The sequence below is a fragment of the Oxyura jamaicensis genome, chromosome 9, assembly GCF_011077185.1.
Source record: "Oxyura jamaicensis isolate SHBP4307 breed ruddy duck chromosome 9, BPBGC_Ojam_1.0, whole genome shotgun sequence".
Taxonomy (NCBI): Eukaryota; Metazoa; Chordata; class Aves; order Anseriformes; family Anatidae; genus Oxyura; species Oxyura jamaicensis.
In genome coordinates, this window is record NC_048901.1 from 21,196,731 (window position 1) to 21,212,517 (window position 15,787).

The 15,787-nt window shown below is 47.0% G+C and overlaps 1 protein-coding gene and 1 non-coding gene across 2 annotated transcripts; both read right to left on the reverse strand.

The window, feature by feature from the left end:
- Positions 1 to 641: 641 nt before the first annotated feature.
- MYNN (myoneurin) lies at positions 642 to 13,064 on the reverse strand. Its single transcript, XM_035335073.1, has 8 exons — positions 12,905 to 13,064; positions 12,197 to 12,491; positions 10,045 to 10,847; positions 8,057 to 8,216; positions 7,177 to 7,355; positions 6,902 to 6,985; positions 6,387 to 6,473; positions 642 to 4,601 (listed from the first exon to the last, which is right to left on the reverse strand). The coding sequence occupies exons 2-8, from the start codon at positions 12,460 to 12,462 to the stop codon at positions 4,333 to 4,335; spliced, it is 1,848 nt and encodes a 615-aa protein (XP_035190964.1). The 5' UTR covers positions 12,463 to 12,491; positions 12,905 to 13,064; the 3' UTR covers positions 642 to 4,332.
- Positions 13,065 to 13,388: 324 nt separating this feature from the next.
- Positions 13,389 to 13,461, reverse strand: TRNAV-AAC. The gene has a single exon. It is a non-coding gene; the product is annotated as a tRNA-Val (tRNA).
- Positions 13,462 to 15,787: the final 2,326 nt, after the last annotated feature.

A 15,787-nucleotide genomic window follows, 5' to 3' on the forward strand; every position in this document is an offset into this window, starting at 1 on the left:
TTGATAGTGGTAGCTACTGTGTTGTTGTTTGTTTTAATATTTAGAACGTAAATTAGCTGGGCTTTGTTGGTCCAAAAATTGCTTAGTGTCATGGGAGGACTTAAACCTCCTTGTCAATCAGCGTAGTAAAACAAAGGACTTACCTCTGTCTCTGCTCCCTCAACCTGCTTGCCTGCTAGTGCCAATGTTTAGGACCTGACCAAATTTTCTTCACCCTCCTGACCAGTTCCCCCATGTTCTCTTCACGGAACAGCTTAACAGATGTAATACCCAAAAAGTGAGTGCAGAGCAGGAGAACAGAACCTTATTTACCGTTCTGGCCTGCACTCAGGGGAAAAAAAATGAACAACAAATCCCCCACCCCTCAAAACAAGTATGGGGAGAATACTAACCTAAGAGTGATCACACGAGATTGCATTTAGAATAAAGTTCTTGTTTAATTTGCTTTGAACAGATTCAAAATTTTTTCTATCAGAAGAATCAGGTGTTTTTGAAAATGCACTAAGCCTTGCTGTGTTAGTGTGCTGTGCCAAGGGCAATCTTGCGTCTTTCTGACGGGGTGCTTCAGTGGTGGTTATGTTAGACTGCTTCCCTCCGCCTCTTGTTGTTTCCCTTTGCAGTTATAAATAGCACGCACAAGGTGAGGGAAAAATACAAAACAAGTTTATTAAAGTCTAACATAAAACACTTCAGGCTGAATATGTACAACTCCCTTCCCTTCCCAGGTGATTATAAAATTGAGAGTTGAGCTATATACAAATAACAGAGGAAAAAAATGTATATACATGAAAGATACTTTAAAAATAATTTAACCCAAAATCAATCATTAGTCTTTATCTTAATTCTGCAAGGCTTATTGATAGCCTCTCCAAGATCACAGCCCTGAAGTCCTTGACATGGGACGTGTCCATACTCAAAAATTTTATTGAAATACATGATTTTAGGAAAGTTGCCATGCTTTGTGCCCACATATAGACACAAATCCAGAAGTAAGTGCCATACAAGGAGTTATTCTAAAATAAATATTTTGAAACAGCCAATTCAGAAACTTTATAGATGCAGATAATCTATTCAGGCAAAACTTGCACCGACTTTAGTGCAAAAATGACCGAAACTACTGAAACAATGGTGTTGCTGAGATAAATCATGTCAATCTCTCTAAATTACTGTTAATGGAATTATTAACATACCCTCTTTCATTTTGCAAGTAAGTTTCAAGAATGAGAATTCTCCCTAAAAAACAATTCCATGCTTTCTTCTATTAATCCCTTAAAGAAATGACCAATACTGTTATAAACCTTGCACCTCCAAAAAGAACTTGGAATCCTTAAGCCTATGATTTAATGTGCAGCTGATTTCCATGCATCTATCAGCAAAAGGTACAGCGCAGACCTGTTTCTTCAGGCCCTACAGCTCTCAGCATGAACATTCCTACAAATTTAATATATATATATTTAATATCTATATATATTTAAAATCTATATTCTAGTAAATGAATACAGTTAATAGAGATCATACCTCAGCAGCTGAGATATCTTCACGAGAGATGAGGATAAGAATCGAGACTCTCAGATGAGGACTGAAGAGTGCAGGTCACTAAATTATTGCTCCAAGACAAAACTACAAGCCTGTGTGTTCTACTAAGAAAGGTTAAAATTGTTGTCTTGTAAAAAATAATGATTATCTTCTTGTCTATAAAGAAACTAAATGACTAATAAAGAAAGTGTTACTGTTTTTAAGTATCTAAACAAATCCTGTATAAATCTAAGTACTGTTCTTTAAAAAAGTCTGAAAATCTAAGAATACAGTATTAAGCTATAATTTTAGAAATATAAAAACAGTCCAAACAAACATTATTATGGAATGCATTTTCTATGTAGGAATGTGTTGGTTTTTTTTTCTAGCACTATTTCTCTCTTGCTGTCCTTTATCCTGCATATATTAATCTTCACATGCTTTTCTTCAGCAAACAGTAGAGTATCATTAGTTTATCTTCCCAAGTTGGTTAAACATTAAATGTATCAGTTGTACATCTTTGTTCTTTTCAGCACTCATGATTATGTTTATCCCAAGACTTCTGCTCTATTTTCAGAAAGAGAAAGTAAAGAGGAGCCTTAAGACAAGCTACCCGGCTCACTTTTATTAACACAGGGTCAAGATCCTGATCTTTGCCATTTGTCAGTGCCAGCTAGCTAAGGAATCCTTCAGCTACTACATCAACAACAGAAACCTGAATAAGAGGGGGGGAGCAATGCCAAACAGGAAAAGGTGAGAACTTCATCTATCGTCCTTTGCCAGCATTATGAAGGACGTCAGCTGTTCGTAAATGTTGTGCGATGAATAAGCAAAGAAAATAAAGGCGAGGAAGATAGATTAGTAACTAGCTTTGGTGGTCAGCGAGAGATGCCTGCATTAAGAACATTCCTGGGGACCTCCACGCTGTCCGTGGCAGATTTTTATCACATTAGCCATGATTAAAACCCAAAACATGAACAAGAAGCGGTTTTAAACATGCAACCTACAGAGATCAACACAAAGAAGTGAAAGGTCTATTACCTCACAAGCACAAACATGGAAATTAAAAGGAAATGACAGTCATGCTCAGGAGTCAAGGGACCATTTGCAGAATGCTTAAATGAAGTCCTCCAAGAAATTTTTCACAAGGCTTTTTAATTAAGGTGCAGATTAATTATTACGCCATGTAGAACAGAATTAGTTAAGAGGTATCTCCTACGCCCTTCTATTTATTAGTGTCCAGACACAAGGCAGCAGTGGGAATAAAATGCTAGCACCAAGTAAATAACCAACAAATAATATCTTTAAACGTCTCGTTGGTACAGCATTACGACTGTTTCTCACTATTTGATGATTACTTAGATAATGCTTACGTTATGCTAATGGCAAAACGGAGCATCAAAGTTCTCCTGCTGTCAAGTAGCCTTTAACTAACGACCCTACCGGGACACTATGAATGTTGCTTTTTTAAAATTCAGATTGCTAGTAGTAAAACAGACCTTTACAAGGGTCTTGCTAGATACCAGTTGTGTGCAGTTACACTGGGCAAGCAACGTGAGAGGTAAAGCAATACATAAGTACTTCAGTTAAAACAAATCAGTCATACTCTAAATAAACCCATGCCTGGAAAAAAAATTAATCTGCTGTTGTATTCTTCTTAATGGCCCCTCAGGTAGCATTCATTTAGTGTTTTCACAGTGAAGGGCAGTGTTTGTTTCTTCTTTTGTACCTACTGTCTAGCACAGCAAGAAGTACTACTGTCACAGAAGTGATAATTATGAAGCTATGGCTCACACGTCACAATTAAGTCAAGGTGTCTTTTTGTCTCATCTACAACGTGCATGTTCCAGCTCTTCTTTATAGCAAACGCTGCTGTTTGTGCCAAACCCAGGATGGTTCAGAGATGCGAAAAACAAATCTGGGACAAGATAAAACAATGCTAGATTCACTTTAAAGAAAAAGAGTGACTCGTTGGAATGAATACGCAGCAGTATCTATGCAGTTAGAGCCCTCTGACTTGCCATGCTAAAGCAGCTCCCCTTACTTGCCTTGTCAGGGACATTACACCTGGCTCCCTTTCCCTCTGGTCAGACTGAACCAAAGACAGGCTGCTTCTGGCCGACAGCAGTAATTCTTTGACAGGACCTCGCCAGAGCCCTGCCTTCCATCACGTACACTGTACCACCTCAGACTGCAGATGTACAAGCTTGTTAGCACAGTCAAATTATGATTTTTCCCTCTAGAACTCTGGATTGATTTTCCTAAACTATCAAATATGGCTTAAAATGTCTGTTCTCAAGTCACAGAATGGTTTGAGGTGGGGGGGACCTCTGGAGGCCCTCTGGTCCTACCCCCACGCCCAAGCCAGGACACCCAGAGCAGGTTGCCCAGGCGGCTGGTAAAGGTCTTCCAGGAGGGAAACTCCGCAGCCTCTCTTGCAACCTGCTCCGGTGCTCAGATGACACTGACACACGTCGGATCGGCAGGAACACAGAAGATGATCTCCAAAAATGCATTAACATACTTAACAGAGAATTCTTAAGGCAGGTGTTGCTGAAAAGGAATTGTCTCCTGGGAATCCGTGTTAATTACAAATAGAAATTTGATTGTAGATTAGCACGATTCAACCAAAGGAAAAAAAAAAAGAGGAAAGACAGCACTGTACAATGGAAATGCCTTACAAGGATTTTTACACAGAGAAAAAAAAAAAAAAAAGAACAAGTCCAATTCAAAGAGTGTGACTGCTTGATTATGTTCATCTTTACCAAACGTATGCAAGTTCACTGCTGGATTACCTTGTGGCTCTGTTCTGCGCTGTCAGTATAACTGCTGCAAGAAAATAAACTGAGGTTCTGAATATCCAGTCACAGCGGATCTTAGCAATGTCTCTGATGAAGGAGACTGACTGCCCGTCACAGGAAGCAGCATCTGATGGTCTTCAGTCCCAATGGGAAGGGGAAGCGGTAAAGACATCTCAGAGGGCTTCACATCTATGGACTCTGATAAAGGACTTTTCTGACTCTGAATGGATTCTTGTTCATTGAAAGAATTATCGAGTGTATTAGAATCAGGGGGAGTTTCGGATCCTGGGAAAAGAAAAAAAGAAAAAAAAAAAGTTTTTCCAAGCATTTATTTTATTTTCCCAGCAATTAATGTAAGGGAAAATTTTGCAAATGATGCAAGAATTGCTGCTAGCAAGAACCAAGCAAGACCTGATCTCAGAAAACACGGACTAACTGCTATTAGAAATCTTGCTACAGATAGCACAACTCAACAAGAAGGACAGACAGTACAATTGTCTTTACACGGAAGAATTAAAACAAACAAATCCAATGTAAAAAATTAAAGTGCTTGAATGATTATTTAGATCTTACCAAGACATTCAAATCCCCTACCAGATTATCTTGTTGAGGACATGTCATACATCGTATGACCTATCCTCATGTGTGTCTCGTACCGTCCCTCATAACTTTCTCTACAGGCACCATCTCTCTTGGAAACAAAGACTGAAGGAATGTTCAAAAGCTCCTACACAAATTCTGCAAATTCCCTTTCAACTGACTGCCCAAACAAGCACGTGGCGTGTCAAAGAGTGCCTGGGCAGTTGTGCTGTCAGTACCTTTGATGTGCTGTGAAGCCAAAAGAAGCTGTAAACAAAGTGTGAAAACCAAGAATCACATCCTCTGCTTCCTGTGACGTGACAAATAGATGATGAATTCTAACTTGATCTCTACTTGGCATGGTAGAGAAGATAACAAATCCTTAATATAGGGAACAAAGGAGCTTTGGAGAAAATACAATTATGAAGGTTTCCTTGAGATTTTCCACCCCTGAAAACCTAAGAACCACAGCCATATACTGCCCAGCCCTCTCCTTGCTCACTGCTGCTCTCACCGCACACTTGCTTCCACCCCCTTCTGGCTGCATTAGCACCTTCCTAAACGGGGCTTCACGAGACTTTGACCTTCAAAGCTGCCTCTGCATGTGACTCTTTTCTCAGCCTCTCCCTAGCCAGGCCAGGCATGCACAGACACAGATCATTCCCTTTTACATACGACAGAGACAAGGGAATTAGGGCAAACACACTTAAGGATGGACAGATAATGAGGTACGTGGAGCCAGTGTTGAAAGAGACCGGTTCCGTTCTCTGAACATCTGCGTTTTGTACCATAACCAAGTAATATGTCAAAGTTCTTCCTAACCAAAAACCTGGTATGCAGAGCAGGATTTGAATGTATTTGAAAAGCCTTTTTAGGGCAGTATTTGCAGCAGAGAACATTTTGCTGGCTGTCTGGTACCGTGTTATTGCTAATCCAGCTCAGACCTGGATTAACATTGACTATGCTGTTGCATTAAAAATATTGGGCCCTTCAAGAAGTAATTCTTGTAACCAGTATGCCTTCTTCATTCAAATTATTACCCAGTACGGACATACTCCAAAAACAGATTCAGAAGAAAGAAAACGTTACCTACAATTCATAGCATGCCTTAATGTGGAAAGCTCTCACAGTTTATTCGGACAATGAAGTAAATATTCACATCCAAAAATTCTTGTCAGCAGCAATCCAATTCTCCGTTGATCAAGATGTGTTTGCTAGCAACGCAAACTGCTTGAAAATTTGTCCTGAATCTATTTTAAAGCATATCCTTTGGGCTTTAAAAGGTTTGGGTACCTCTACATCAGATGCTTTTAGCACTAAGGAGAGCTACCATCCAATAACCTTCTAAATTTAGAATATTTTCTAAAATAAAACTTTTCTAAATTTACGCCAGTTTGAGCAAAAAAAAAACAAAAACAGAAGTTATTTGACATGGAGGAAGACAAAACAGTTGATGAAGTTTCTTAACCTCTCTTTGCACAAGGAACTCACCTGTGTGAACTTTCGTTTTGTGCTTCTTAAGATTTTTTATATCTGTGTAAGAATTTCCACACATTTCACAGATAAATGGTCTTTCACCTGAAAAAAAAAGAGTTTGGCAGTTAGTATAATCTTGAAATTGAAAGAAGACGGAGTTACAGATGAAGAATAATGGATTTTAAAGTTATATTTTAAAATACAGTTTGTAACTGTAAGGTATTTTGTCTGTCTGTATTTAGAATAAAACTGTTTCCAGAACAGTAGATTAAAACAAAGCAGAAAACCTCTGTGTTTGAAGTAAAGCCATGATCATACATCAACACCTACACTGTTACACACAGAAATCAGTCTGAAAAAAGCAGTTAAAAATTCATTGATATTTTCTTTAAATTATTTTCACACAGAGATATATAAATTAAGAAACTCTGCTACTTTCAAGTAGAGAACAATGTGGTACGTTTTAAAGGCAAAAAGGTAAAAGTAGAATATTATTTATTGTGCAGGAAGCAGCCTGTCTGGGAACTGACCTGTATGGGACCGAAAATGTTTATTGAGCTCTCCAGAGGAAATAAAACTCTTTCCACAAATGCCACAGATATATGGCTTCTCTCCTAAAGGAGACACAAGGAGTTTATTTCAATATATAAACCATAATACACATAAAAACCAAGTTAAAACAGAGGTCACATCCAATGGGAGAAAGAGCTCCCTAAAGTGGAGTCAAAGGGAAAAAATGTGAAAAAGAAGCTAGGAGGTCACTCCCAGATACCCCAGGGCAGAGATTTCCTCCGTCTCCCCTTACCTGTATGTTTTCGGGAATGGGTGATGAGGGAACTTGAGACAGCAAAGGCTTTTCCACAGGTGTCACACACGTAGGGCTTCTCCCCTGTGTGGCGACGCACGTGGTAGGTGAGTGTGCTCGCCTGAGCAAACCGCTGACCACAGCGGTCGCACACGTAGGGCTTCTCGCCGCTGTGCTTCCTGTGAAAGAACAGACAGCGGTGATCTGCTGGCAGGAAGGGAAGCAGCACCCACAGTTAGGTGACTTTCCTCAGCTCTCCTCTGCCTTCTCCAAGGCTCCTTGTGCTAATGTTCAGTGAGCTAAAAAACCTCATCAACTGGGAGTTGATCTTGAGCTAGCAGTTTCTCACCGGGTAAAATTCATTTTCTGTTAGCTTGGGGAATTCACGCACCAATGATTTCATGGCAGCTGAATTAAGCTATGGGCCCCGTGCATGTAACAGTCACTGTGAGAACTCAGCAAGTGTTGCATTACAGCGCACTGAAAGATAAAACGATGGTTCTGAACAAGGGAACATGATTTGCACTCCTGCCAAAAAACACAACGTGCCAGCTGCTGTGCGCAGGGAGACTGGTTCTGTTTCACTTCCTGTCAAGGACCGCTTTTGCCTGCAGGTACTTCAAAGAGTTTAAAACAAATGCCTGTCATTGCCATAAGGATGCCAGTACGTATATTGTACCATTCAGAAATTGCTCCCTCCCTAACGAGGGAGGACACAGATGTATGCATTCTATTCTCGTGGTGTGAGACAGGACCCGAGACAAAAGGAGTAAGAAATGACCAAATTATGTGAATGCGTAAGTCTTGCTCACAGCACAGAAAATTATTCTGCTGGAATAAACACGTGGATAAACATCTGCAGGATCTCACTTCTCCCTACCTGGCGTGAATCTTCAGGTTGCTTGAAGTTGCGAACTGCAGGTTGCACACGTCGCACTTGTACGGCTTCTCTTCGCCGTGGTGCATGCGGCTGTGGAACACTAACTGGCACTTCTGGGCAAAGCCTTTGTCGCACAGCTCACATTTGTATGGCTTCTCCCCTGGTAAAAACAAAACCTCTTGTACTCTCTGGATTTACGTAAGCAAGCTTTCCGATCCGTTACCTGGCCAAGGCTCAAGCGTCTGTTCCAGCAGGTCTTACAAATAACATCTCGTAGCATCCGGTGTTCAGCCCGCTGAGGTGGAACGTGCCAGCAGCACAGCGCACAACAGGCCTTTTTTGACATATTACCACTTGAAAATAAAATTTTTTAATAATGCCGTTTCCCCCACGTTATTTTCAGAAAGCTACTACTGCTTTTTCAGACTTTGTGCTGGTTATGTTTATTCGTAATTCTTAGTATTTGAGATGAACAGACAGTAAATCACCTGCTTTCTTGCCTCTCAAACAAGAAGAGGTCTCCAGTGCTCTCTAACTTCTCACTAGTGTTTGCTGCAGAACGCTACAGGTACCTCTGCGACTGCTGGTGGTTTCTCCGTGGTCTCCACAGTCTCATCAATGGACTGTGCAACGCCACGGTCTCAGATGACAGCATGAGAGCACCTCTGCGTATTGCTGGCAGTGCACAGCCTAACTAGGAGCTTGACAATTCCTAAGCATACCATGTACTTAAAAGCTTCAAAAATAAAAGCACTAGGCTAACCCGCCAGCTCGGAGCAGAAGACTGTCCCTGAGTACTGCTCACGAGCTTCACCTTGCGTGTGAATCTGCAGTGAGTCAGTGGCTGATGGTATTTGTAAACCTCTCCCTTGGTCACTGAACGGGAATGGCGTTCTGCAGCTGTACCTCAGAACCTCCTACTGCAGGCTTTGCATCCTATTCCTCTTCTGCATCTTCACAGCTTCCTGGAGAGAGCTCCACTGCTGACCTCTGCTCACAGTTTTCCAAAGGGAAAAAGAGCAAAAGCAACAATTTTTTAAGTCTTTTTCGCTGTTACTTCAGAATTTGGAATGTCAGAATTCGGAATGCCAGCCACAAAAGGAAGAAAACTACGCAAACAATGACCCTCTGCAGCTCACTGCGTTAAGTACAGCAGCAAAAGTGAGAGCAGAACAGGTACACTGGATCAAATCACAGACAGAACTAATCCAGTATCAAGTCTTCCTTGTCTAGGGAAGGAAGGAAGAAAAGACAAAGAAGACTTGTGCTTCTCCCAAATGCCTTCCCAGGCTCCAGCAACTTGCTGTTCATAATCTTTTAAAGTTGGATGTGTTGTCTTCATGTTAAAGTGTTCGTAAATGATTGTTCTTTGATGTGTTCTCAAGTAGCTCCTGGTACAACACAAATTTCTAGTGAAGTTATTGAATGAAGAGAACATCACACATTTCAGCCATACATTTTACTACGTAAAATCCCAGACGCTGTAATTTAGCCACCTCCCCTCTCTTTGCTTGAAGGTCCCCGTGTGAGAAGCTACCTACATGAACCAAGAATGCATTTCTGTCTTTTTCCACCATTGTTTCCAAGCCTGTATTAGGACTTCACATTAAAAAAAATAAAAATCAATAGAAATTCAGGTATGGAGTACCGCGAGCCTTTCATGCTCTACTGGCGGTGGTTTCTGGCACTGCACTCCAGTTAATGTCTCTGCAGAGTTAAAGGGCGGCCAGCCCTTCTGAACCTTTCCAGAGATCAAGGTGCTCTGACAAGGAAAGTCCCCTTCTAGCTATTTAAAACTGAAACTATGATTTTGTACTGAAAAAACATCAGAACACTTTACGCTACCAGGATACAGCCGCTATCCCCACAGTACCGAGAGCAGACAAAATTTCCAGAGGAACAACTCAGAACACAAAGATCTTTTTAGTCCCGTATTCGCGTGCTGCTATCGCAGATCTCCACAGCCCAAGACAAAGCCAACAGCTTACCTGTGTGAGTTCTTACATGGGTTTTCAGCTGGTTGCACTGCGTGAACGCCTTCCCACACAGCTGGCACACGTAGGGTTTCACTCCTTTGTGTATCCTCATGTGCCGGCGCAGGCTGCTGGCTTCCGAGAAGACTTTTCCACACGTGTTGCACACGGGTTTAGCTTTGGAGTACTTCTGGTCAAGCTCCTCTCCTGAACTTTCCAGCTGGTAAGTGTTCTTTTCGTTGGCTATATTGGACATACAGTGCTCCTTCAGCGCACAGTTCTGCTGAGACTTCCCCCGTTTCTGTTTTGCTGCAATAGTCTGAACTAAAATATCTTGCGCTGCCAGCGTTTCGCTTTCCACCACAGCTGCCAACTGGAGTTCAGAGTTATCGCTGCCTTGGGCAGCCTGTTCTGTTATCTGCGTGGCCAGCTTATTTGCATCTAAAAACATTTCAATTGATGCGTTCTCAGCCACATCGTTCTGGTACTGTACTGATTTACTCTGTATGCTTTTGGGGGAGCTGAAATTCTTCTTTCGCTTTTTGGTTTGAGCAGATTTCTTTTCTAAAGCTGATTTTTTTGCTTGGGGTTGAAGCAACTCTGCAGGAGGAGCGTCTGCTTTCTCCCGATTGTTGTAATCTCGGAGAGTCAGGAGGCAAGTCTGCTGATTCATTTCAATGTTTCCAGTGATACTAGATGTCTCTGTAGAAGAGGGGTTAGCAATAAAAGCAAAGTCTTCCATCTTTATTTTGCATTTAGTCACCACTTCTTCTACTTTGAGATAGTCAGCAGCCTGGTGAATTTCTTTGACATTCCAGCTGCAAGGAAACAAGACTTAGGTGACGATATTCTGGACAAAGCAGTAACTGGTTCTGCACCAGCTGCATTAATACAGACAGCAGAACTACAGAGAAGTCACACTGTTAGAAGAAATACCTGCACGCAGTCTTTATTCTCTATGAGCTACATGCAGACTACATCAGCACCAAAGCAGTCCTCATTTAAGCTAATACACACTATTTTTCAGACCCTGCAACGTAGACCATGACAATTTAAAAAAAAATCATCCAAAAATGGTGGCAAGGAGTACGAGTAACAACCTGCGGATTTCTGGCAGTTTACCTAAATATTAATGGCAAACAACAACATTCTGTCTGCCTATTTCACAGCAAACTTAACTAAATAATCAGACAACAGGCAGCGAGCCAAAATTATTCTCTGTCCATGCGTACAGCTGCCTCAGTAGCTTGTATGACACTAGCACTGAGCTAGGTAAACCCTCCGGGGTTCACACATGCCACCGCTGTCACAGAAGACGATGGGGGCTGCAGCAGGGATACATCACAGGTACACGCCAGCAGAGCTCCAGGTGTCTACACAAGCAGCTCTCCCTGGGTAAGAGCAGCACGTTCAGAGCCCACTTTCAGAGCTCCCAGCTGCTCGGAAGGAACCCAGCAACTTGCAAAGCCTAACGCACCAACTTTAAGGCACAGCTGTGCGAGGTGCTCTATGGGTGTTAAAACTTGCAGCTAAGTTAAAGACAGAAACAACATCGAAACAACGCCCTGCGCCCAGGCTTTTAAAATTCTCCAGTCGGAGTTTTCAGACATCAGCAGCAACAAGGTATTTTTGGGTGCTTTTGACACCAGACATTGCAACAGGAGTTACACTTCTGGGCTACCTGCTTCTGAGTAGTCACCGCTGAGTGAGCCACACCTCTTTCTTTTCCCTGAGAGCAGCACTACGAAGAACCCTCACTGTGCACAAAGTAACACAACATGCACGAAAACACCTCCATGAGGGGGAAAACAAGTATAGTTTCTGTGTGTTGACTGGAAAAAGGGCTCCTACAATCTAACTTCAGGAAGAATAGAGTTATCCCTCCCTTTCCCAGTAACCAGACAAGATTTTTAATCCTACCTGATCCTGACAGAAGGACTCAAGAGACTGAAACTATCAGCAAAATATCTGACAACGTATTTTTGCTTTGGTACTCGTATGCCGGGTGCTATCCTGGAGCATGCAAACAGACGATCTTCAACGATTTGTATGCATCACATCCACTACTATGCTCCTCCCAAATGTGTTACAAAGAACAAAAAACCCAGCACTGCCTCAATACAGCTTATTTCCCTATTTTCTTTCCCACATGAATAGCACGCGTTACCTGTCAAGGTTTAAGTTTCCCGTGTAAATAAATTCCAGGAGTTTCTGGAATCCATCAGCCTTCACTTGAGTCTGATCCAAAACGACGTTGTTGTCCGAGGCGTCTCTGTAGAACGCCCCGAAGTACTCGCTGAAGGAAGCGAGCACATTTCTGTGCGCCTTGAACTGGAACTCGCCGATAACGACGGTGCAGTCGCAAAGGAAGCCGGCTTCTCGCTGCTTGTTCAGCCTCTCCAGCAGGTGCTCGCAGTGATGGGAGTACTGCATCCTGACAGCGGGCTGCGGCCTGGTCCGTCCTGGGAGAGCGAAGCAACCCAGTCACACGCCGGGTTTTACTTTTTTTTTCCCCCCTCCTCCCTCAAAACAAAGTTCATAATGACAAATAGCGCAGCGCTGAACCCCCCCGCGGACGGCTGCGCACCGGGACCTCCCTCACGGGGCTCAGCGGCCCGGTTCCCTCCTCGGGGCCGCGGGGAGCTCCCGGCCACCGGGGCTGGACCCGGGGCGCACCCGGGGGCAACGGGGGGCGGCGGCAGAGCCGCCTCGGGGCACGGGGAGCGGCCGGGCCGCAGCCTCACGGGGACGGGCCCCTCCGCGGCCCTTCCCCGGTCCCCGCCGGGCCCCTCAGGGCAGGGCCGGGCCCGCCCCAGCCGCCCTCGACCGCACCCCCCCGGGCCCGGCCCTGAGGCGGCGGCGGCGCCCCGCGGACCTGCGGCGGGACGAGCGGGAGGAAGCGGCGGCGCCTCCGCCTCAGGCCGCCATGTTGTGCCGCCGCCGCTTCCCGCACGCCACTTCCGGTGCTCCCGGGACCGCCGGGGCTCGGGGAAGGGGAGGGTGAGGGCGCGGGGGGAGCGGGGACTCGGTGGGCACCGCCCGGAGGGGAACGGGACGGGACGGGCCGTGGGACGACCGCTGGGACGGCCGGGAGGCGCGGACTACAACTCCCGTGATGCAGCGCGGCGCGGTAGTGCTGGGATCTAGGGTGCTAGGGAGCTGTGCATGCTGGGGGATGTAGTCCCGCTGGGGACTGAAATCTCTCAAGTCCCTCCGCGTTGGTGCTTCCGACTCAAAGTAATTCGGAGCACCGGTTCAGCAGCGCCTGCGGACCTCGGAAGCCTCCCAGCACGACAACAAGAAAGAAAGGGTACCAGAAAGAAAAGAAGAGGGATATAAAAAGGCGAGCCTCCCGCCGGTGTTTCCGCCCGGTTTCGAACCGGGGACCTTTCGCGTGTTAGGCGAACGTGATAACCACTACACTACGGAAACCCCGCTTGGACACCACCTCTGCAGCGGTCCTCTCATGGTGCCCTCCTCACTGCAAGTCGGGGGCCTCCCACCCCGGAGTCCCCAAATCATCAGGGTTGAAAAGCCCTCCAAGACCACCCCCCTACCACCAATGTCACCATTAAACCATGTCCCCAAGCACCACATCCAGCCTTCCCTTGAACACCCCCAGGGACGGTGACACCACCACCTCCCTGGGCAACCCGTCCCAACGCCTGGCTGCTCTTTCTGAGGAGACATTTCTCCTCATTTCCAACCTGAGCCTCCCCTGGCGCAACGTGAGGCCATTCCCTCACTGTCCAGCACCTTCCTTCCTCCCTCCGTGCCCCCAGAGCTCCCCGCTCATCCCCGAGCCCCTCAGCCGAGGGCAGGCCCCACGGGCATGGCCCCTCCATGCTGCTGCCCGCTGCCCCTTCTGCCACAGGCAGCCTCGGCGTGGCTGTGGGGCTGTGGAAATAAATACGTTGTTTGTGTTCCTAACGGCAGCGCTGTGGGTTTGTGGTGCCTTTCTTTATAACGCTTTTCACGTGAGAAAAGGCCCTGCGTAGTCTGGTACGGTTTCAGGCAAAGGCAGGTAACTTCTTGTAGCGCGCCAGCTGACAGAGCATCCTTTCCTTCTCTCCTTCAGGCAGCAAATTGGGGGACAGACTGCCACCACCGCACGCAGGCCTAATTTACACCTGGAGAAGAGCTGCATCCGCCACTTTTTGGGTTTTTATTTGACCCAGGTCAAAAATCTTCGTTGCTGACTGAGAAAGAGCGCTACCACCAAAAATCACGGCATTTGTGTGACTGTGAGAAACTTTGAGATCTTTATTTGCAAAATAACCCGATTCACTTTCAATATACTTAAACCTGTATATGTAAGTAAATAGAATGCCACACCTTGGGTTAATATTTCACACCAAAGTGTCATTTGAAATCATTTTTTCTTACAGCGCCAAACCTACCTCCTGGGCTGGTTAACAGGCCCAGATATCAGCCCCCGGGCCCAGCTCCAGCCCCAGTCCCCTAATCCTAAACCCCAAACCCGAGCCCCCAGGTCTCCGCCCCTAGACCCCAGCTCCCACCCCGTTTCCCAGCCCCTGACTCCACCTCCTGGACCCCGCAGCCAGCCACCAGGTACCGACTCCGAGCCCTAAACCCCAAACCCCAGACCCCAGCCTCCAGGTTTCTCCCTCTACACCCCAGCTCCCGACCCCAGCCCCTCCACTAAACCCCAAACCCTAAACACCCCAACCACCGGGTCTCTGCCCCCTAGACCCCAGCTCCCAGCTCCCACCCCCCCGACCCCAGGTCCCGGTCCCAAGCCCCAAGCCCCAAGCCCGGACCCCATTAGGGGAAGGGAGCGGAGGGGAGACCCCAGCCCAGCGCGCGCCGCGGAGCACGTGGTGCAGCCGGCGGGCGGCTAAGCCGAGCCTTCCAAACTCCCGCCGCTCTCCCCGCCCCGCCCCCTGGGCCCCTCTCGCCCAATGGCGGCGGAGGAGGGTGCCGCCTCGTCCAATGGGAGCGCGGCGGCCCGCGCTATAAAAGCCGCACGCGGGGGGCTGCGGGCGGGCCGCGTGGCGGGTGGGAGGCCCCCGCGGATCTAACCCTAATGGCGGCCGCTGCGCTCCCTGCGCTCGCCCGCTGTTTTGGTCGCTGGCTTTCAGCGGGCGAAGGGAGCCGCCAGGGAAGGGAACGGGGGGCGGGGGTGGAAAGGCTGTGAGGGGGCGGCGGGAGCTGCGAGGGGGTGTGGAGGGGCAGGGAGGCTGGGAGGGAGCGGGGCGGGTGGTCTGCGATCGGAACGAAATGGACCAATAAAGGAAATAGTAATAATAATATTAATAATAATAAAAAAACGCCAGCGAGGGCTCGACTCGCGCCCGTCCGCTCTGGGGCCCCCGGCTGCCGGGGGCCCCCCGCCGAGCCCCCCCGCTGCCCCCCACCCTCAGGCCGCGGTCGGCCGGCCTCGCCTGCCCCTGCCGCCGCGAAGAGCTCGCCTCTGTCAGCCCGGGAGGCGGCACGGGGGGCGCAGGACAGGGGGGTCCCCAGCCCCCAGCCGCCGGGATGGCCCCAGCAGAACAAAAAGGGAACGGTGGCGGCTTTCCTGCAACCCCTCCGCCGTGGGGTGCACAGCCGGCCACGCTCCAACAGCAACGGGGGCTCTGAGGCGGCCCCCGGGCGGGCAAGGGTCGGGCAGGGCCCTGAGGGGACGGGGGACAGAGAGAGGTGGCACCGCGGGGTCCCCTCTCTCCATCCCTGACTAGGAAACGGGCAGCGGGAGGCTTGGTGTGCGGCTGATCTCGTCACGGAGGGCCTGGCGGTG